This window comes from Rhea pennata, chromosome 4, assembly GCF_028389875.1.
Source record: "Rhea pennata isolate bPtePen1 chromosome 4, bPtePen1.pri, whole genome shotgun sequence".
Lineage (NCBI taxonomy): Eukaryota > Metazoa > Chordata > Aves > Rheiformes > Rheidae > Rhea > Rhea pennata.
In genome coordinates, this window is record NC_084666.1 from 32213765 (window position 1) to 32236297 (window position 22533).

Sequence of the window (22533 nt, forward strand, 5' to 3'; positions counted from 1 at the left end):
TTTGTAACACCAGAGAGTACTGTTCTTCAGCATTGTTTTAGAACTAATAATGGCTTATTTTGCTTAGATCTTTACTTACACAATTGCACAGTTCCCTTTCTTTGGGTTATTAATTTTTTTAGGCCACAGACCATTTCCATTCTCTGTTTGATGGAAAAATGTCATTCTAGACTGTGAAAAACACAGTTGTATGAGAATCTGGATCATTGCTGCTGTGAAGGTATTTCAGACTGCCAGAAATACAGCTTCATCTGAATCCTTGCCACTGTCTTCACTAGGCAAGCAGCCACCACTGCTTGGGGACCTGCAGCTTAAGTCCTCTACACCTGACTCCTGATCGCTGTTAGCTGAGAGGTCGGGATCAGAGCTTTTCAGGTTGTCTTGAGTCAAAATCAGGGCTGAATCTTCTTCATCCCCTTGTGAAGGGGTCCGAGATGGGAATGATTTCAGATTGTTGTTATACTCCTGGGGAGTGTTAGCCAAGCTGATGTTTGAAGTAGAGTTCACCAACTCTTTGTTTTGGTCTTGTTGCTTACTCTTGAATTTATTATCATTTAATTGCACTTTCTGAAGACTTGTCAATCTCTGAAATAAAGGAAAAGCATATATTACTGGCATATATTTAGATTCCAGGTCGCCTCTTATGTGTTTTTGCTTTATTAAAAAAAAAAAATGAACTAAGTTCAGAGTTCAGCCCAACTGTCGTCCTTTAAAACTGCCTCCTTGACTATTAATGTCTGTTGCATATGAGAAGTACAGAATTCTGTCAAAAAAAGTAGTACTGAATGAGTTAGTTAGAAGGATATAAAACTTCTTTCAAGTCTTGTATTTTTGCACCAACGTCTAGGTGAAATTTTACTCTAAAAAAAAAAAAAAGAAAGAAAAAAAAAACTTTGTCTTACAGATGCCACAAGCAAAACACTTCCAGTATGTGAGAACAAGAATGATGGCTGGAAATCCTTGTGGCAGAAAATTATGTAGCAAATGGGGGATTGTGCATTATTTAGTGCTCAGTTTAATTTAACTTCAGCTTGGAAGCTTGGGATTTCAAGATCAAATATTCATTACCTCTCCTAAGATGTTGAGTTCTTCTTCCAGCTGCTGAGTTTCTTCCTTCACCGCCATCAGATAATCGGTAACTGACTGTCGTGGATGCATCCCCTTTTCAAAGCGGTTGTACATACCACTCCAGAACCTGGAAGCAGTGGAAAGGTCAGCAATGGTGATGTGACTTCAGGAGACTTAAATACATGCATTCTTCAGACACCTGCCCCCATTGGAGTGCATGCAAGTTCTACAATTCACTGAAATTTGATAAGATTCATAGTTCATTTGTGCTGAGTCAGCCATGAAGATTTAAATCAGTGGATATACACAGCTTGAACCAATTCTAAAACATAACAGAAGACCACTGTACCTTTGATTTAGTCAGATAGCTGTGGTTGCCTGATTCAGGCTTTTTTGTTGATTCAAGACATGAATGATCAGGAAAAATGGTATAGCTTGTTGGAAAAGCTATGTTTATCCTCAAAGAATAATGCAGGGTTTTTTTGTTGTTTTTTGTTTGTTTTTGGTTTTTATGTATATAAAGCATGTGCCACACAGCAAAGGTAGCTATATGGTAGCTGAGGTTACAACCTGTTTTTTTTTTTTTTTTTTTTTTTCTTTTTTGCAATCCTAGTTCTTAATAATTGCCTTAATTCCCACAAAACTGATCTTAAAATGCTGTATACTTGTTTTTTTCTGCGGGATTGGGAGAGACAACTTACCAAGGGGCTTCCCCCCCCCCCATAAAGAAGGGTTAAAAAAAATCAGAATTTAAAAAAAATTGGTATCCTATTCTCTTAAAATTTACATTGCATTTTTAAACATTAAATGAATTGTATATCTGAAAAAAAAAAGATTTTTTTGTTGTTGTTAGTGGCATATATGAAAATGTTAGTGTTATGTCCTGCTGATAATCTAAAAATCAATGACATTGTAACTATTAACTCCACGCTTGCTACATGCTTATTTTGGGTTGTGTTCACAGGCAGTTTTGCCAGTGGTCCACAGTGGCCCTGATTCACTTAAGAGGTGGAAAATCATTTTCTTATTTTTTTTCTCCCTGTTTGTAACTGTAGCACTTGCTTTTGAGGTCTGCCAAACACTGCAACTGCCTGTGAAGTGGGTGAATGAGGCTAACATTCAGCAGCAGACCAAAGACCTTATTCCAGAGAAGTGCATAAATACATGCTACCATTTCTCTGAAGTAAATGAAATGGTTATGAAAAAAAAAGATTAAACTAGTGTTCTTAAGAAGTAATGTATTCAAGTGCTTTTCAGAATTGGGGGTTTAGCTTATGGTTCTAATGGAGAAGCCTTTGTTGAGAAGTCAGTTGCTGCAGACTGAACTGCAATTTATTGAAAGTAGTAGCCCGTAGCAAAAGCAAACACAGACCTATGGAAATTGGGAGAAGCATACATGTTGAGAAGTTGTTCTTTCTATTTGCTTCTGGGCAAAGGAGTCTTATCTTTCTCTTCCTATAGAATTAGCTGACAAACTCCTAGATAAACAGTTAAGTTGATTTGTCATTTTCAGGAGAAAAGGACTCAAACTGCAGGTCTGTAACTTGTTCCATTGAATTTCCTGTCTTCTGTTTTCTTTCCAGTACGTGGCCAGAACCTCACTTGGGTAAGTAGTTAATCAAACAGGTTAAGCAATGGACAGACCTACCTTCGGGTACAGCTGTCTAGCCAATAGAGATATTTTAGGAAAGTCTGCACGCTCCTTAGTGGCTTATTACTCCTCTGCCAATCCTATGCTATTCAAGTCAGATCCCCCCTTCCACCTCTTATTATCAGACAGCTCATGCTCAGAAATCCTTACTCACTTAAGTAATTCCATTAAAATCAACAGGATTACTCATCCAAGGAGGATTTGTAATATCAGTATTTTATTTAAATTTTAGTTTTTGTGAATTTCTAATCAAGCTCTGTTTCATTTCGTTAAGATTAATGGCACAGTTATTCAAATCAGAATGCTAATATCAACATTTTAAAATTGTTAGGGTTTGTTAAATCTTGAAAACACTTAAATATCAAGTAAAACTTACTGGGTAAGTAAGTTTATATCTTGAAGTATAACAAAAAGACAGAAAAAGTATTTGCTCTTTGTTTTATTAAACACTTGGGGGTTTTCCATGTGATTTCTTGAAATCCCTTAAAAAAAAAAAATCACTGATTGACCAAATATTCATCACAAAATCTTGAATGGGGGAAGTTTAAGCAACTTTAAATTTAGAAGCCACAGATGAGAACAGAATTTAAGGAGCCGTTTCTCAGTGGAAGAAGTGAGTAACCTGAAATTAGGACACAGAACTATCAATATAGCTTTAATCTTAAGCTTCTTTTGAGACTACTGCTTTGTTGTGGAGTGGTATGGAGGTGTTGGCTGAGTAATTACTAGCAGGCAAGCGACTGACTTGTTGTATCTGATCCTAAATTTACCCATGTATAAGCTATATTCTGGAATGAGAAAAATTTACCCATGTATAAGCTATATTCTGGAATGAGAAATACTTAACTACAAACACATGTTCTGTACTAACACATCCTACAAATTCCAACAGCAAGGAGTATTACCTACTTGTACAAGAAGTTACATGGAGCTATCTGTGGACACAGCGTCCCTTGAGTTTGACTGTGGTCCGATCTGTAGAGAGGATTCAGGTAGTCTGCACGATTTTTCCACAAGTGAGCCCACAGCGAGTATGTTCGTTCTTGGATTCTGAAAAATTGCATAAAAGTAAAGTGTATATAGATAAAAAAGATACCTCTGTTGTAGTTCAGGTATAGTTAGAGCTTGGGTGAAGCATTCTAGTGCTCTGCATTGCTCATTTGTGATCAGCTTTATGCTTTCTTAATTCAATTACACTAAAGTTATAAGTATAGGCAGAAAGACCGTGGCAGTGAAGCTGCTCTGAATTTGAGCAACGAGAAGGAACCAAATGGCAACAGCAAACAATAACTGTCACTTTCCTGTTATCATTACTGCTGCCATGATCAGAATGAGAGAGAAAAGCAGCGGGTATCAGGACGTAACTGAGGAAGCAGAGCTCCAGGAAGCAGATAGAAGGAGCAGAATATGAACACCAGCTCTGCCAGGAATTGCATTACTGCCCCTGCTTGGGAGTGAGGAGAGGTAAATTAATACATAATTGCTTTTGGGAAGGTCTGAAACGAACTACAGAACTCAGTTTTCTAAATACCTAGTAAAAGGTATAAAAGCAGTCAGGCAAACAGCAGCAGAGCCTGCTAACTGGCCCCCCTGGAAGGTTACCATACACAAGGCTGCTTATAAGAAAGTACCTGAGAGCTGAAGCATTAGCTGGGAAGTAGATGGGAGAGCTGTGACCCTCAAATTGAGAACTTAACTAGGGTTATATCATCTTTCCCTTTTTAGTTTTACATTGACAGTTTCCCTTACATGTTGCTGATGCTCTAATGCTGCTAGGGCCACTTGGCTAAAGATCTAATGCTCCTGTCAGTTTTCATTAATCCATCATTCACATGCTGTGGATTATACTCACAGCTGTGCCACATCAAGGAGGATCAACTTTTTTGGTATTAATCTGTGTCACCAGAAGAAGGTGACTGAGAATTCTACACTGCACCTTGTGCCTTACAAAAGCACATCTGTGTAAACTGGCAAACAGCTCAGTCTTCACTACAGAAACACCCGCAGACCCCATGCTTAAATATGCTATTAAAGAAAAGGCTCTCATACTTAAGCTCTCGTCTCTCCTTCTGGCTGTTACACAGGAAATTACCAAACTGGCAAGAATAGATATGATGTTGTACATGGATCAGGAATCTTTCATTGAATTCAAAGGCACAAGGAAACTGTTCCATTAGCTGCCAAACACACTCAATGAACTGGTCGATAACAGGCGATATCTCCTTTGGATCACCATCTAAGTTGCCATACCTAAAACAAGACAAGATACATTCAATTATAACCTAAAATCCCCTAGGAAAACTGTATAATGCTAATGAAAAAGCAAAAAAGACTTTGGTGTACAAGTTATAAGTATTAATTTCTAAAATCTCAATTACTTGTTTATTTTTACTTACAAAAATCAAGCAACACTGGAAGTCTTTTCATGGAGTAAAACAAAGCCAAAACTGAACAACAAACTTCTTACAAATGTCTTGTTGCCTTACAGCTAATAAGAGCTGGCTACAACCATGTAGTAATGCTATTAATAAATAAAATGTTATGCCACAATAAGAGAAGTCGTTGTAAAAATGACTGTAATGGCTTTAAACACGCTATCTTTCAGACCATTGCTGAAAAACAGAAAAATGAGCAGGAGAGGAACAGAATAAACATGGCAGAAAATGGTTTAAAGCTGCCCTCTCTTGGTGAAACTTACATAAAGTGGGAAGTTTTTACACCCTGCTGTATTTATCAAATAAAAATGAAACTTTGTGCGTATAAAAGAAAGTCTGTTGGAACCACTTGCCATAGGTTACTTTAAAGAACAAGAGCCAGAATATATAAAACACATAAGTAAAAAAAAAAATTCTGTAAGTCTGTCTAATAGTAGGAAGCATTTTCAATTGATTGTTCTGCATGTGCAATACGTGTGTTTGTGTGTGCGCGCACGTGTGTATATATGTGTATATGCTAGAGTTGAAATCCATAAACATCTAAAATTGAAATGTCTAATTCTACTATTATTATGCCACAAACAATATAAGAATATTGCAATGGAAACCACAGCCATCACTGTGGTTTCATATAATCTTTCACCACTGATAATAATAGACATCTGACGGCATTGTATTAAATATAGTAATTCGTGCTGGAATTTAGCAAGAGTTGTGGAGCTGCACACATTTCCAGAAAGGTAGTGGGTTTTTGTTATTGTTGTTGGGTTTTGCTAAAACATAAATCTATATTCAAATCCAGCAATGTGAAGTTTCAGTATAAAACCTACATTTTAATTTTTATGGTGATGTAAAGGAAATGTAGAAAATGTGTGTGTGTTTATATATACACATATATATATTTGTATACATATTAATTTATAAAGGTCTCAGAACACTTTCATTACAAGAAAAGCATTTGTTATAGATGCACAAAATAACTTGTTCAAATAAATTGTTTTTTGTTTCCCTTTACCTGAAGAGTTTTGTTTTTCTGAACAAAAGCTGTTGTTTTCATTAGAGCACAAAAGGACGAGTGTATTTTAGATAACTCACAGAGACACCTAAAGTTAAATACGGTCCTGGTATCATAGAATCAGTAGGGTTGGAAGGGACCTCTGGAGATCATCTAGTCCAACCTCCCCGCTCAAGCAGGGTCACCTAGAGCATGGTAGACAGGGTTGCGTCCAGGCGGGCCTTGAAGATCTCCAGAGAAGGAGACTCCACAACCTCTCTGGGCAACCTGGTCCAGTGCTCTGTCACTCTCACAGGGAAGAAATTCCCCCTCGCGGTCAGGCAGAACTGCCTGTGCTTCAGTTTCTGCCCATTGCCTCTTGTCCTGTCACAGGGGACAACTGAAAAGAGTTTGTCCCCGTCCCCTTGACACCCTCCCTTCAGATTCTTGTACACATTGGTAAGATCCCCCCTCAGTCTTCTCTTCCCCAGGCTGAAGAGGCCCAGCTCTCGCAGCTGTTCCTCATAGGGCAGGTGCTCCAGCCCTCTGATCATCTTTGTAGCCCTATGCTGGACTCTCTCCAGTAGCTCCTTGTCTCTCTTGTAGTGGGGAGCCCAGAACTGGACACAGGACTCGAGATGAGGCCTCAGCAGGGCTGAGTAGAGGGGCAGGATCACCTCCCTCGACCTGCTGGCAACACTCTTCCTAACACACCCCAGGAGACCGTTGGCTTTCTTGGCCACAAGGGCACATTGCTGGCTCATGGTCAACTTGTCATCCACCAGCACTCCCAGGTCCTTCTCTGCAGAGCTGCTCTCCAGAAGGTCAGTCCCCAGCTTGTACTGGTGACTAGGGTTATTCCTCGCTTAGGTGCAAGACTGCACTTGCCCTTGTTGAACCTCATGAGGTTCCTCCCCGCCCAGCTCTCCAGCCTGTCCAGGTCTCTCTGAATGGCAGCACAGCCCTCAGGTGTATCAGCTGCTCCTCCCAGCTTGGTATCATCAGCAAACTTGCTGAGGAGGCACTCTGTCCCCTCATCCAGGTCAGTGAAGTTGAACAGGATGGGACCCAGTACTGAGCCCTGGGGGACGCCACTAGCCACAGGCCTCCAGCTAGACTCCGCGCCACCGATGATGACCCTGTGAGCTCTGCCTTTCAGCCAGTTCTCAATCCACCTCACTGTCCACTCGTCTAACCCACACTTCCTGAGCTTCTCTAGGAAGATGTTATGGGAGACAGTGTCAAAAGCCTTGCTGAAGTCAAGGTACACAACGTCCACTGCCCTCCCCTCATCTACCCAGCCAGTCATTCCATCAGAGAAGGCTATCAGGTTGGTTAAGCAGGATTTCCCCTTGGTGAATCCATGCTGACTACTCCTGATCACCTTCTTTTCCTCCTTATGCCTGGAGATGACATCCAGAATGAGCTGTTCTGTCACCTTCCCAGGGATGGAGGCGAGGCTGACCAGCCTATAGTTGCCTGGGTCCTCCTTCTTGCCCTTTCTTCAAGTCCTCAGGCACCTCTCCAGTTCTCCATGACTTTTTTTGAACAGCTGCTTATGTAGGAAATCTGGGTGTTACTGAAAGGTCTGTTGGATTGCAAAGAGAAAAATCCCTTTGCCACATACTACTTTTCTCTCACATGCATCTCTCAATGCTAATAGCAAATGTAAGCAATCAGCTGAAAAATTGATACAAAAATATTTCCAGCAGCAGCTAAATTATATGGTGGGAGAAAAACCTGCGAAAATATCTTGAGAGCACCCAATTGATATGCTTTCAAAGGCAAGAGGTATAGTAAAACTGTAATGGCTGCAGATACTGACTGCATGAAGAAATATATATAGAGAACATATAGAAAGCCTTAGCACAACCTTACCTGTGGTTAAATTTGTGACCAAAGGAAACCCAATCTTTTTCAATTAACACCTAAAATGAGAACATTGCATTCAGTGTTGTAAAGCAGTTGCAAGCAGAGCTGACAAGTCAGAGCAGGCAGAAAAATGATGTAAGGAAGCAGTACTGGAATCTCACTTAATTTTTAGAATAAGCAGGAAAGTGAAAGGAAGAATGATATAGGCAAGCAGTATTTGAATCCCAGTTAGTTCTTAGAGTAAGTAAAAAATTAAGAAGCAATGAACGCTGTTGCCAACTCAAGAGAAAGTAGCATTCTCATGATGCAGACAAGATGTCAGTATTTCGTCATAATTTAAATAAGCTTGATTCATCATTTTCTAAGCTAGACTTTAAAAATGTTCCAGACCTCTTTTTTTTCTGGATGTGACCATTAACTTGATTATTATCCCTGGATGCTTTACTAGTGCTGATTTGCTAGCAAAATGATGCTCAAACATGGCTGCTCACTCCAATCTAACACTGGGCGAGCACACACTTCTGACACTCAAAACTTCACTGAGACTGTAACTTGGATAGATAAAAACCCTCTCTTCCAGGTTAAAAGAAATATATATGTATATACATATATATATATGGAAAGTTTATTTTCCTTTAGAAACAAAGATACTCATCTTAACATTTCCTTGAATGATGCCATAAAACTTTTATTTACTCTGTAAAACAGAGCCTGCTTACCATGAATCCCTTCATAGTTCTGTAATATGGATCCAACAGAAGGCTCGCTACTGAGCAAACCTGGGCTGTCCTATCCCAGCCATCAGAGCAGTGGACAAGCACACTCACACCTTCCTCAGCCACAGCCTAAGAATATAGTAAAAGGCAGAGGTATCACAAGCAGGGGAGAGAAAAAGGTAAGAGAGGAAAAAGAGAGATAGAGCAACATACAGGGTGATAAGTTGAGCTGAGAATTGGGAATCCCTATTCTTTTTTCTTTTTTTCCCCATATACTTCCTGAATGACGTTGAGCATTATTCATTCTCATTTGCAAGTGCTTAATCTCATACATTACCTGCAATATGGTGGTGGCAACATCACCCTTTTATGCTCCAACACAGAATCACAGAACAATTAGGGTTGGATGGCATCTCTGGAGATCATCTTATCGAAGCCCCCTACTCAAGCAGAGTCATCTAGACCAGAACCATGCCCAGACAGTTCTTGAGCATCTCCAAGGATGGAGACTCCACAACCTCCCTGAACAGCCTGTTCCAGTGTTCAGCCACCCTCACAGTGAAGACTAATAGAGACATCTGGAAAATAGCTATACCAATTTTTATTTTAAGAAGCCTACTACATACAGGGAGATCCAGACCACACAGCTCAGAGAGTGATTAAAGCATATTCAGTACCATTGTCAGAATTAATGGCTACATAAAGCAGATTCAGATACACCTATATGCTCTAACCCACATAACAGCAGCAGAACAGCCTTGTTGCATAGTGCTTTCTATTTTCTAGGTTGATAGTAATGTTAGTAGTCTGTTTCTGGTGCCAGAGCTAGCCTGGATATTGTTACACTAGATTCATTCATTGTCCACTGAAGATGTGCCTCAAAAGACTTGAGGGGAAGCCGGTGGTAGTGGTGTACATCCATATCTAATAAGCAAGATCTTTATGTAAATATTTAATGTAAATGACTGGGTAGGGGGAGGTCCCATTTTATACACAATCCAGGGGATACATGCAAAGAAGGGATCATACTTACTGAGATCTCCACAGTCTGGTGTTGCATTATTTTTGGAACTTGGTGGGGGGGGGGGGTTAAACATAGAATTTTTAGCCTTTGTCATTTCTAAAGATAACTTAGAAAGTAGAGAAAAAATAGGTTAGGAAAGACTCTACTTAGAAAAATAAATATTTAGGTTAAGTTTGGGCTTAAAAAGGAACAGGGAGTAATAATAAATTATCTCAAGAGAGAAGTAAAATTTACCAAAATAGAACCCTTGTGGGCAGAAGACCAAAACAGAACTGGGAACTGCACAAATAAGAACAAGTCAAAATGAATATCTGAGGAGGCATGCAAGCATATGGACAAAAGGAATAAATGGTTTTGGACATTATTTTAAGACTAGCTACTGGGGGAAAGTTGGCAAGAACTAGGGTTAAATGACTTGATTTCTGTAAGCTAATGAAACCTGGTTTCCAGATTTCTAGAATCTAAACCTAATATTTCTAGGAGAAATATTAGCATATGGAGCACCTGCCCTATGAGGAACGGCTGCGAGAGCTGGGCCTCTTCAGCCTGGGGAAGAGAAGACTGAGGGGGGATCTTATCAATGTGGACAAGTACCTGAAGGGAGGGTGTCAAGGGGATGGGGACAGACTCTTTTCAGTTGTCCCCTGTGACAGGACAAGAGGCGATGGGCAGAAATTGAAGCACAGGCAGTTCCACCTGACCGTGAGGGGGAATTTCTTCCCTGTGAGAGTGACGGAGCACTGGACCAGGTTGCCCAGAGAGGTTGTGGAGTCTCCTTCTCTGGAGATCTTCAAGGCCCGCCTGGACGCAACCCTGTCTAACATGCTCTAGGTGCCCCTGCTGAGCAGGGAGGTTGGACTAGATGATCTCCAGAGGTCCCTTCCAACCTTACGGATTCTATGATTCTGTGTATTTAGCCTGTAGTAGGCATTCAGGAAAGAAACTGCTGTTGTCTGCTGAGCAGAAAGAAAGCAAGGAAGGGACACAAGCATGGTTACTGAGAAGGGAAATTCATGAAGTATTATTCATATATTGTTGTATAGCAGGTCATGTGAATAAAATAGCCTAGAAGAAATTGTAGTAATAAAAATAAGAACTAAACCCTAAAAGACAGAGCACAAGTTAAAGGAAGGGGCTATTAAAATTAAAATCTCTGTTAGTAGATGATAAATATCTGCATTATGGAATTCTCTCTCCTAATTCCAGCCAATATATCAGAGCCAGCAACTGTTTTCTGAAACATCTATCAAGTATGTAACAGTAGAAGTGACTCTAGATTTTGGGCTTGGTAGTACACACGAGTTGGTTCAGGAAGTGAATTTAGTTGCGTCACTAAATAAGCCAGGTGATAATACAATAGCTAATATTACTGCATTACAGCTATCACGTGAAGAAGTCGTTCTAGAACAGTAACCTTTGACGAAGGGAATGGCCAAACAACAGCGGAGGCGAGGGAATAGGGACAGAAACACTGATGATCGCTGCTAGAGAGTAAAGTAGGAACATTCAAATACAACGCATAACAAGATACAGGATAGCAGCTTAAGTAAATTTAAGGTCTTCAGTGCAAAACAACACAATTTCTTTTCTTTTTTTTAATTATTAGCAAAATGTCCACATGGCAACACCAAAGTCCTCATATATTTTGCGTTACAAGACATGAGTTTTTCTGATCCAACTTCATTGAAGATAATCGGTTACCTTCAAGCAGAGAATTTGGTTCTCTCTTTCTGCATCTGGTTAGTCTAAGTTTCATTTTTCATTTTACATACTTTACCTTTGCAATAAAAATGCCGGCATCCATAATGGCTTTGATATGCTTCAGCCAGCCAGAATTTTCTAGGCCCCACAGAAAGTCACTCATAGAAGGCGACTTCATTTCACAAACTGCAAAATAAACTACATCTTAAACGCTCAGTAATTTAAACTTCTGAAGCTTTCCCTGGCTGATCAGCCCAGGAGTTACCTGTTCAGAGATCCTCTGTGTAAAACACCCATCTTTCGAAAAGAATTGCTGCTTAACAGTATAACATTAACATTCAAAGAAATACACATTTTAGAAACAGGGCTTGGTCAAATTTCACCCAGTATGGAAATTTCATTTAAAAAGAAAACCTATTACACAGCCTGTTGCAAACAGTTTACCAATACTTCCTTCTGTGCAGCACAGGTTTTCCATAATTGTGTAGGGAGCCAAGTTTTCAAACCCTTGAGAGAGGAGATTTTCTATTTAATAATTAGGACTTGGAATCAAAAAGAATACACATTTCTGCAGGTGGGCGGGCAGACAGGCACCTAAATCATGCCTCTGCCTCCTATCTGCCACTAGATTTGTTGAAGAAGCTGAATCTGGTAAGTGCTGTAAGAGCCAGGTCACCAAGTCCAGCCTTTAGCATCACCACAGATAATGGTATTTCAGATAGAGCGATACTCTGAACAGTTCTCCATCCCTGATAGAAAAATTCATAAAATTCCATACGCAGTCTAAAAACATTGTGATGGTAAGGAAAAAAAATCATAATTCATCAAGAAAATATTTTGTTGAAAACTAACTCTGTGCCATGTTAAAGAAATTCTCCCAGTTTTTAATCACACTGAGTGCCTATTTCTCTTTTAATATTCCAGAGTTTGTGACATCAAAAGAAAAAAAAGGCAGGCAATCAAAAGTGGATTCAGGTGATCTCATTCTAGCAGCAAAAAATAAATACCTAGTAATATTTGATGTTACCATTTTCAAGAGTGATATACTAAATTCACCACTGAAATAAATCATGAATTTCTTTTAATCTGACACTGTCTTAAAGATACTAATCTCATACTAAGCTCATTCAAGGAGTACAATGAAAAAAGTCCTTTTTTTCTTTTCTTTTTTTTTTTAACTGAGTTAATGTATTATTTGTGAATTAATCATGTTTCATTAGGACTCTTATTCTCAGGAAATCTTTTAAAAGACTGAATTAAATTTTTGATCCATTACAACCAGTAACAAAATTTCCATTTCCTCCGATGCGACCACAATTTACTTTTGCAAGCCAAATTCAGAGTTTATTCCACATCTGAATGTAACTAACTGTCTTGATTCCTTTTAATTAAGAGGCAAAATAGCCTAATGCATCCATATGAAATCTTGCAATCTTGGTATGTAGGGCCTCTTCCAGATGTTTGCTTTAGAACATTTTTGAAAGGTATTTTTAAAAATGCATAGATAGTAGCCGTGAAAGCAAACAGCCTTTCACATGATTAATGGGCCTGTGCAGATGGCAGCATGACTATTTAGTAGCTGAATTCCAGCTGAAGCTGCTGTCTCTGTTTACAGAAGTCCAAGGTAAAGCTGAAACTGTGCTTTGTTCATTCCCACTACCAAATTAGAATCAATATTTACCCACCAGTTCACAGAGCAAAGTCCAGACTGTCTTAAATTAAAGGCATACACCATACATTTCAAAGGATTTTGGCTACCCATTGAGACCTTAATGCTGAGTTTAGTTCTACATTCAATTAGAAGGTCCTCAAGGAAAACATCCTTCCATCTCAGCATAAAAGGTACCAAAAATCTTGGAAAAAATACTGCTTCTCACACCTGTTCTGGGGGCAGAGAGCACAGAAAAACCAAGGAGCCCACGGACAGCGCTTGCAGAAATCCAGCAGCGCTTCCCTGGCAGGGGAGGAGGAAACAGGGCTCTTGCTGGCAACTTTCTCTTCCCCAGCCAAAGTGCCTGGAGGGGACATGAGGCACCGGCGGGATCGATTCCCACCGCTGGCAGCACGGCTGCAGGTAGAGGAGGGTATCCCACCCGTGGCCAAGCCCTGCAGCTCTCCTCCCGCCTGATCAGAGGGCTGCTCTTACATCAGCAACTAATGCTGCCAGTGCGAGGGGAGGAGAAGCTCGTATCTGCCGTTCAAATACAGACAGAGAGCAGGTGGGGTCGTCACCTCGCCGCCCAGCAGACGGGGTCCGGCCTGGGCTGCCCCAGGAGGACAGAGCTCCCCCCAGCACAAAAACCAGCACAACAGGGTCGGGCAGCACCCGCATCTGCACCGAGAAAAGTCCTTGTGCAACATTTCCTGCCAAGATTAAATATTATTTTGAGGACTTTGTGCACAAGATCAAAATTATGAGAAGTATCGTCATATCCACTTTCTCTCCCCCCCCCCTTTTTTTTAACTAGTATTTTCCCAAGAGAAATATGAGGCAACAGGGACAACTGTCAAACAGTTTCTTTCCAGAAGGATATTCTGGCACTTTGAAGCATATTTTTGTTCCAATGTAAAGTGAAATATCATTTTTTGGAGCAAAAATTCTGAAAAAAAATACTATTCATTATCCTACAAATTCAGTCATTTTATAACACTAAGACATTTTGCTAAAAAACAAACAAGAGTAAATACATGTTACAGTTAACAAAATTACCAAATTAAAATTAGTAAAATTTTAAAGCTGAAACAAGAGATTCTTTTAACTAATAAATTAATTCTTAACATTATTATGAATACAATTTAATTACTTCAGGTTTTTCCTGAAGAAATTTCACTGAAATCAATGTATTCGTAGTAAAAGTGCATTTTCCAATAGAAAACTGTATCATCAATTTTTGTTCAGATTTCCTTAGTGTTGAAAGTTATTTAAGATTATGTACTGAAAATAAGCTGCAGTTTTCCATATGTATTAAGAAAAAAAAAATCTGACCTGTATATCTGCTTAATTCAAAAAATTGAATAAAATTACTTTTGCTGTATTTCTGTCGCAAGTCAGGCCTATTATGGCCTTACATCTTTTTTTCCATTGTTTCAAAGCAACAATACAGCACACATTAAACTAAAATCATTTATCTCTTTAAAGACTGTCAACCCTGTAACACCTCACAACATATCACGATCAGCAGACATGTTTTGTAAGGTTTGTAATGCAATGTTTTACGTTAGAGATTCACCTAGATATATTTAAATAGCCCTTTATGAAAACTTGAGGGCATATTAAATGCGTGATATCAGTGTCTTCTGCAGACCTTTTGATTCTGGTACCCTTCGTATGCACAGGTCAGGTCATAGATAATTTTAAAGGCCACAAAAGAAGCAGGTAAAGGGACCCTACTATAAATGGGAAAATAGAAAAACTACACAGTACCTCACAGGAGGAAAACCCTGCTCATAAACTGGAATCCATAAGATGCAATTTGATATTTGAAATCACAGATTTCACTCCTCTGATGCTAATCTTATCAGTCAGGCTTCTAAATATGCAATTTCAACATAGTGAATATAAAGCCTATCAAAAAACAGGCTTTTTCAAACTGTGGTTCATTTAAAAATAGATGCTAAGATGTTATGTTCCCAAGCAGCATGAAATGTTAAAGTTAAAGGTATTAAAAATTATCTTGTTACATATCAGTTTGGGTCATGGGCCTGTCTGATGAAATTTTGGCTCTAAAATAGTACACATCGCTGTCCCATGCAACCAGGCTGCTTGTTTATTGTTATAACTTTGATGGACTCAAACTAAACAAATAAAAGGACAGGTTTATTCACCTGGCTTCTCTTCTGGCCAAACAAGACTTTATAGTTAACTAAAAATACCCTTATTTTCCAGTCCAAGATCCTTTAGATCAAGAAGCTAACCAAGAATGTGGCATGAAAAAAATGACATACTAAAAACAAATTGCCTTCAAGATGTTGAGTTAACCTAAAGTAGCAGGTAAGGTTACCTGCACGTGCATTTGTAATGAATAGAGCAGTGTCCTGAGCCCTTCTCCTCCACTCGAGCATGTTTACTGACCAGGGGCCAAAAAACCCACCCAGACGACCTTGGAAAGGTCTTAGCCACGGATGACAGGAGCAGGTATGTTCTGTGCCCGTCTCCCTCTTGGTTATCCTCCCAAGAGGTATCTCAGCAGAGATACTGGACCTCACAAAAAGGCATTGATAATGGCAGTTCTCCACTCCCTGCGGGAGCAGTCGATGCCAAAAGGCCTCCTCTCCTGACAGTTCATCTCTACAGGGCAGGAGAAGCAACGGTTTAGCTGTGGCACAGTTTACTTCTAGTTTTCATAAATTGCTCTTTTTGGAAACTGAGCACAACCATCCTGTGAGAGTCCCTCTTTGACGTAAAACTCCAATTTGCACACAGATAATGTGAGATGGATGAAGAATAAAGGTGTGTGAGCAGAGCAACCATGCAAGAATAGCTAGATTGAGCTGATCCAGGAGGTGAAAGTATTTTTTTTGTGTCTTCTGTTGATGATACACCTGAAGTAAACACTGGGGACTGGGAGGAGCAGAGGGAGCACTTTTCACTATTTGCTTTTTAAAAATCAACAAATTTTGGGTCAAGGATTTATTCTTACCCTTTTCCCAGAAGGCCTCTAACAGTAATGTAATCCAAATATTAAGTGGCAGTCTGAATGCACTAGTTTATACACTGCTCAGTATTTATAAAATAATCACTATTTATGTCCAGGAATTATTTAGTTTCTGAATGATTACACCCACTGACTGCGAGTTTCGCAAGTACACTTGATGTGACATGCTCCGTACAGAGCATAAACAGATTTCTATTAAAATTTACAATCTAAAATACATGAGTTCTTTACTGAACAAATAAAAAAAAAAAAGAAAAAAAAAACGCATGTTTTCAGAGCTTAGAAAAAAAAAAGTGTCCTGTATTTTCCACTAGTATTCAAGTCAGATATAAGTCATAAATAATTTTTTTTCATGATACCATCAAACTATAAAGAAGGTAAAAAAAAGTAGTAGTAAGCACAGAGAAACCTTAAGATGTCTGCCTTTAAAGTAAATGATATCTAGATTTCACTCATGGCACAAGGTGTTTGTACAATCAGGAAACCATCACGTTTTGCAATGATGGTCCATTGCACAAGTTCCATTAGCCAGCAGGGAGATACAAGTTCTGTTTTCATGCCGACTTTCACTACTGCTGATTTCAGAGAAATTACTTTGATTTGTATGACACAAGAATCAAATCTTTTCTCTATTTTTCAGTAAAAAGTTATTACCTTCAAGCATTTTTTGCAGACTGTTTCTCATGACGTGGATGTTCTCAATGCCAATGAACTGAAACTTGATGTTAGAATAGTTGTCTTCATTTTCATATCCTTTTCCTGCTGCTCTGTTTGCCATCGCATTGAGCTGAAAAATTAGAAAAACTAGATGAAAAACAACAGTGAGCAGGTTCTTTTCAAAATAAAGCTCATGGTCTACAGCAATAATTCAGAGTGATTTAAATCAAGTGTAAATAGGAAACATTTATCATAGTGTCAACAAAACAAAACGTTAGGCAGGAATCAGGGCTTTGATCTCAGTTTCAACCACATTAGTCAAGATGGACACAACACGGCTTATATAGGGCTCTTCCTCTAGGCTATGCTGCAAGAACATAAAGATTATTTGTTATTAAAATGCTAAACTGATTTTATTTTCAATCGGTGTTTTATATACTAGCAGAATACATCCAGAAGATGGCAGTGTCTCACCTGCCATGCTGCTGTAGCATGTGTACATTGTACAACCTTTCCCCAATTATGTATTTTACTGCTAAAATTATCAAAAAGTTGATATAGCACACTTCTCTGACACTTGGAATAACGTCACAGTTGTTTCTCCCTAGCTCTGCAGTAGCTTGTCTCCACTTGCATAAGACCACAAGAGATCTGAATTGACAGAATGACTACAAATATTTTCATTTGCAGTGCAGCCCTATCAAAAGCTTTGCTGAGCTTCAGCAAAAAAATACACTGAGCTGGAAGCAGGAGTTTTGTCTTTGAGTCTGTGTTTCCCATCCTAAATGTTTCTTTACCTCACTTCTCCTGAGTGCAAAATTAAGGGATTTTTATCTTTATTTCCCCCTTCTGAGATTATTGAGGAAAAGCAAATGGACTGCCAAGCAGTTATGCCAGGTTCTGATGTCCAAACTAAAAACTAAAGCTGATATAAATTAAGTACTTTTCCTTTTTTTATCCTTTTTTTTTGGGGGGAGGGGGATTTTCTAAAGCAGAATCTCACTGTCCTGTAAAATTGTTTGTTTTAATAAAGTTACTGCTTTTATGTGAAATGTGTTCTGTAAGGCTGGAAAGCCTTTGAATTTCAAAATAAATATCATAGCTCCAGATGTAACAAAAAAAATCTACTTTACAAAACTTCTGTGCCTCTAAGCATAACTAACAGCCTCTGGTCAGAAAATATTTAAGATTAAAATAACAATAGGTATTGCAAATGAGGACTGAAGTGCACTAACAGCTTTTGGTGAGACCCTGTGAGGGATCCACTGGACAAAAAAAGACTGGTCCTCATTGCACTGAGAACCAACTTTCATGAAAAATCCAAATGAGCTATCTCTTATTTTGTCTAGGGGTTAAGAGACTAGCGAGATAATACCATTTCCAACTTATTTCCTAAACTCTCAGGAAGCTCCGCTGATTTGCTTATTCAGTGGTCACTTTCGAAATCCACAAAAATATATTTCTGTACTATCCAAGTAATGGTAGCATGGTGTATACTGGCTCTCGCTATCTCTACCTCAAGCACATATATTCTCACTCTTCAGTTTTAGTTTAGAACTGAAAGGAGACAATTAAACAGGATTTTCTGCTGCCCACACATCTCCAACTAAAACGTATGAGGAGTCTGGCTATTTTATCCTGTAAGTCAAAATAGGTTGATGAGGACCAAATTTGAGCTCTTCACTTTAAAAGGAAAAAGCTGAAGACTATAAACTTTTTACACCATTATTATTTCCTTTTAGATGCATGAGGAAACAGACAGAAGAGACTGTTTTCTAATTCTTATTTTCTGCCTAATTTGGAAATGTGAAGATAATAGTCACTTTTTGCATCTTCACAGTGCTGTTATTTCTAAAACACCTGTTGCTACAAGTCCAACTTTGCATTAGAAATACCTAGTTGCAGTCGTGGATCATCATTACTAATTGCAACACTGCATGAATTTCACGGAATGACAAAAGGAACCCATACTTTTTTCATTTACTCAGTGCCTGTGAGGAACTGCTTTTAACTTGTAGTATGCAATTAAGGAAAAAGTGCAGGCAGAAATTTTTTCCAATCAGCCAACTGTCTGCTAATCTTTGATTATCAATGAACAATAATAAATTTTTTTAAAAAAAAGATATTGCATGCGAACAGCCTGTCTTTTAAGGGCAGAGTCCTCAGTATGACTTGCTAGAAGGATATTAATAATCTGCTGAATTCTATTCTTTCTCTTTTGAAGTAGATGTCAGTGTTCTAATATAAACAAAATAAAGCAGTCTGTCTATAATAACATATAGCTTTGGTGGAAAAAAAAAATCTGTATGCATATTTCTAAGTTACCATCAAATCCTGAAACCCTAAATGAAAAGAACACAGCCCTTAACTGACCTAACATCAATACTGTAAATGCTATAAACTTCCTCTGTAACACAGCAATTTCATCATATAAATCCTGCTTTATTAAAGGCCAATCTGAAGCAGATCTCTTTAAAAGTAAATAAATAATAGGCTAAATTTGCAAGGCTTTCTGATAATTGTTTATTTTAAATATTGTCAATTGCCAAACTTTGCAGCTGCCACAATATTTACTAACAAGTTTTCCACATCATCTATCAAATTCCATCTGTTGCTCGTAAAGTAACTATCTTAAATCTCTCAAAATTGTGCCTATCCTAGCTTAATCTCAGTGGAGATGAGAGCACAATCTCTAAGGAAACAAACCTCACCAGACTTTTCATGGGACCTGCTTTGGTGTGGAGGATAACTTAGTAGTTTCTTTTTGCAGAGTTAGAAATAATTTGTTTTACCCATATCCAGCAAGTAGGTTTACATTAGCTTCTACTGTAAACACACAGAGAAAGGAGAAAATGGAGAAAGGCAGTCACCAAAGTAAAAGCTCTGCATATGTTCATCCTGGTGTATTTAAATGAAGTGGAAACAAAGCTTTACTCCTCAGCCAAGTCCTTTGTACTGAAGATTGTCAAGCACAAGATGGAGAGCATACAGAAAGCACTTTGGAATATAGAATGAAAATTCATAATTTTGCAAGGAACCAGTTCTGATGAGAAAAGAGGCAGGTAGGTTTTAACTTCCAACAGCAACAGAAAACCTTGCACCAGCTCGATATCTTATCTTTGCATTTGTTAAAGCTTTCCTGAGGAATGCCAGGAACAGCTTGCACTAAAACACATTGGTTCCTTAATCTATGCTCTGGATTTGTACGTGTATTAGGAACTGCAGAATAGCAATGAGGCTGTATTTGGCACCTGGAATGACAGGAGGTTTAGCAAATTGGTCCATTCTCATAGTGCAGGCACAGATAAGTAGGAATCAGATTTCTTTAGGGCCAAACTTTGCTTCCAGAGAAGTTCAATTAAAACAACAAGTCTTTATCTCCTGAACCACTCCTAAAGGAGCCAGCACTGCTGGAAACAGACAGCCATTCAGGACTGACTGCACTGATTCACTCTCTCCTTTTAAACTACTGACTTTTCACTCCACACATGTTTCACCACAGTAATATTACTCTTACAGAACTGGAGCTCTCTGTTATTGCCTTGCAAAACATCATTAGCTGCAAAGTCAGCAAGTCTTAAGTGACTCCACCATTGAGAATTTTCTTTAATTAGAGATGGGTACCAATATCACCAGCCAACGAACATTATGCTGTTACACCATAACTATTATACACCAAAAGCTGTTAAACAAGCATTATTTGGGCAGTCCCACCAGTACTTAGTGTCCAAAGCCTGCTGTGAACACAGTCACACGAACCTTTTCCTAGAGCTCACTGCTATTGTAATTGGAACTCACATATTAACTTTGTTCAGAACTATGAGTAAAGCAGCACCATCCTCATTTCTCCAGTAGGAAGGAGGGAAACAAAGGTCAAACTATTCACCAAATGAAAAAGTGCAGTGAAGTATCCCACAGTCCCAATTCTCTAACTGCTGACTCCCACAGCAGCTGTGAGCACTCACTGTTTTCCCACTAGCCCCTAGGTCTTCAGTCAATCAACAGCTGAACAGATGGGTTCCTCTCTGCTGGCTGTTTGCCTCAGTAGTCTCCTACCTCTGCCCCAAATCTCTGTCTGATTTGTCCTTCTTCATGGTGTGCAGTTTTAGTTCCCTTACCCCTCCAGCCTCTGTCTCCCACAGCTCTGCACCTGTCGCAGGATGTTGAAACAGCTTTCTTGTTCCTTCCCTTCACACCTGGTTTTCCCTTTCTCCTTGCAGCTCATCTGATATCTGCACCAGGGATTTTGTGGAGATTCTGCTCTTTTGGCTTCATTTCCTTCACCTGCTGTGATACCTTCAGAATGGACATTACTGGCAGCAGAAGATAGAAGATATCCCTACTCTTGCTTCCAGGCACTGAAACTGTATGCCTGCTCCTTGTCACCTCAGGATAAATTTGCTTGCATTACAAATCTGGACACAATCTTTATTAGCTTCAAACCTCTTCTAGATCTTTACTAAGTACCTTCATACCACAATTTTTCTAAAGCTTTTTGTGTTCACCAAAGATTTTAGTCAATTGTGGAGAAATGGCATCTACGATCATTATTTACTGTGTTTCAGATTCTGCCTCTAAAATACAAAAGTGCTAGAGATATGCAAAGAAAAGTTCTGTTGAATTTTTGTAACCTTAGTAAATGTATTTTCCTTAGCCTCACGCTTCTGTTGTTAAAATTTTCCCACCTGCAGGAGAGATCTTACTTGGAAAATTTTAGAACAAGAAGGTAGAGGTTGGCAGCATTACAAACAACTGAAAATACAGTTGATAGCAGGAATTGCTTTTTCACTAGCCTCATCAGTAATGTAGTTTCTGTTGGCTGCTTTGTGTGTGCACAGACATGTGAGCCTTCTATCACATAACCTAACAGTTACTACTTTGAGTTATTATTTATTTTTCTGTATCAACATCTGTTAAGAACAAAACAGAAAAAGGCTCAATATAAAGAAAAAAGTGTTTAAGAGGTGAAACACAGACAAGATTCCTAGTTAAGATTCCTCTGATAAATATAGATTCACATGTGAATTTACACAGATGCAACTGAGACCAGAATTATGATAACTGTCATTTGGGTAGCAAATCTTCCCTGGTGTATTCAGCCCAGGTTCAGTCTTGCTGAGTATGTGCAAGAAATTTAGTGTACTCACTTTGGGCCGAGTGTCAACAACATATAAGAAATCACTTCCTGGATTTGCTTTTCTAATGGCCTGGAGCATCTGTTCATCTTCAAGGCATCGAGCACTGAAGCCAGATAAAGGTTGGCTGCTCCTACATATGGATGCCTGCAGAAAAATAGACAAACAAAAAAAATCAATATAATTACTAAGGAAAAATGATTTAGCATCCCAAAGCATTTTAAAAAACAGCTGTTCACCACAGGTATACAGTTACATGAGAAGAGCAAAGTGATAAAAATTCATTGCATACTAATAAACAACAGTCATTTTTACAAAGGCGGGAAAACAATAAAACCCCATTGGCCCAGGTCTAGGATCCAGCCTACGCATCTACTTTAAAATAGTGTATTTCCCTACCATGAAATAACTCCTGAAAGGTAGTATCTAGAGAGCGTAATGAGAACAAAACTGCAATCACAAGAACACTGACACCGCATAGAGTGGAGTCTTTCACACTGTCATCCGCACCTCAGCGTCCTGCTTGATGACACTGCTGCGGGGTTACACCCAACTCACACCACTATGTGCTTTACTAAGGAGCCTGAGTCACCGTGAGTACAGGAAACAAAATGCAGCCAGATCA

General features: G+C 38.9%; 1 protein-coding gene across 1 annotated transcript in view; it reads right to left on the minus strand.

Annotated features, from left to right (window-relative positions):
- Window positions 1–22533, minus strand: part of MTMR7 (myotubularin related protein 7) — a 31318-nt gene continuing 8785 nt past the window's right edge. The window contains exons 5-13 of the mRNA XM_062574530.1: window positions 21921–22055; window positions 16771–16903; window positions 11538–11647; window positions 8740–8865; window positions 8027–8076; window positions 4769–4969; window positions 3629–3769; window positions 1069–1195; window positions 1–585 (exon numbers count right to left, since the gene is read on the minus strand). Coding sequence (XP_062430514.1) covers window positions 226–585; window positions 1069–1195; window positions 3629–3769; window positions 4769–4969; window positions 8027–8076; window positions 8740–8865; window positions 11538–11647; window positions 16771–16903; window positions 21921–22055 — 1383 coding nt within the window. The 3' untranslated portion in view covers window positions 1–225. The remainder of the gene's footprint in view (window positions 586–1068; window positions 1196–3628; window positions 3770–4768; window positions 4970–8026; window positions 8077–8739; window positions 8866–11537; window positions 11648–16770; window positions 16904–21920; window positions 22056–22533) is intronic.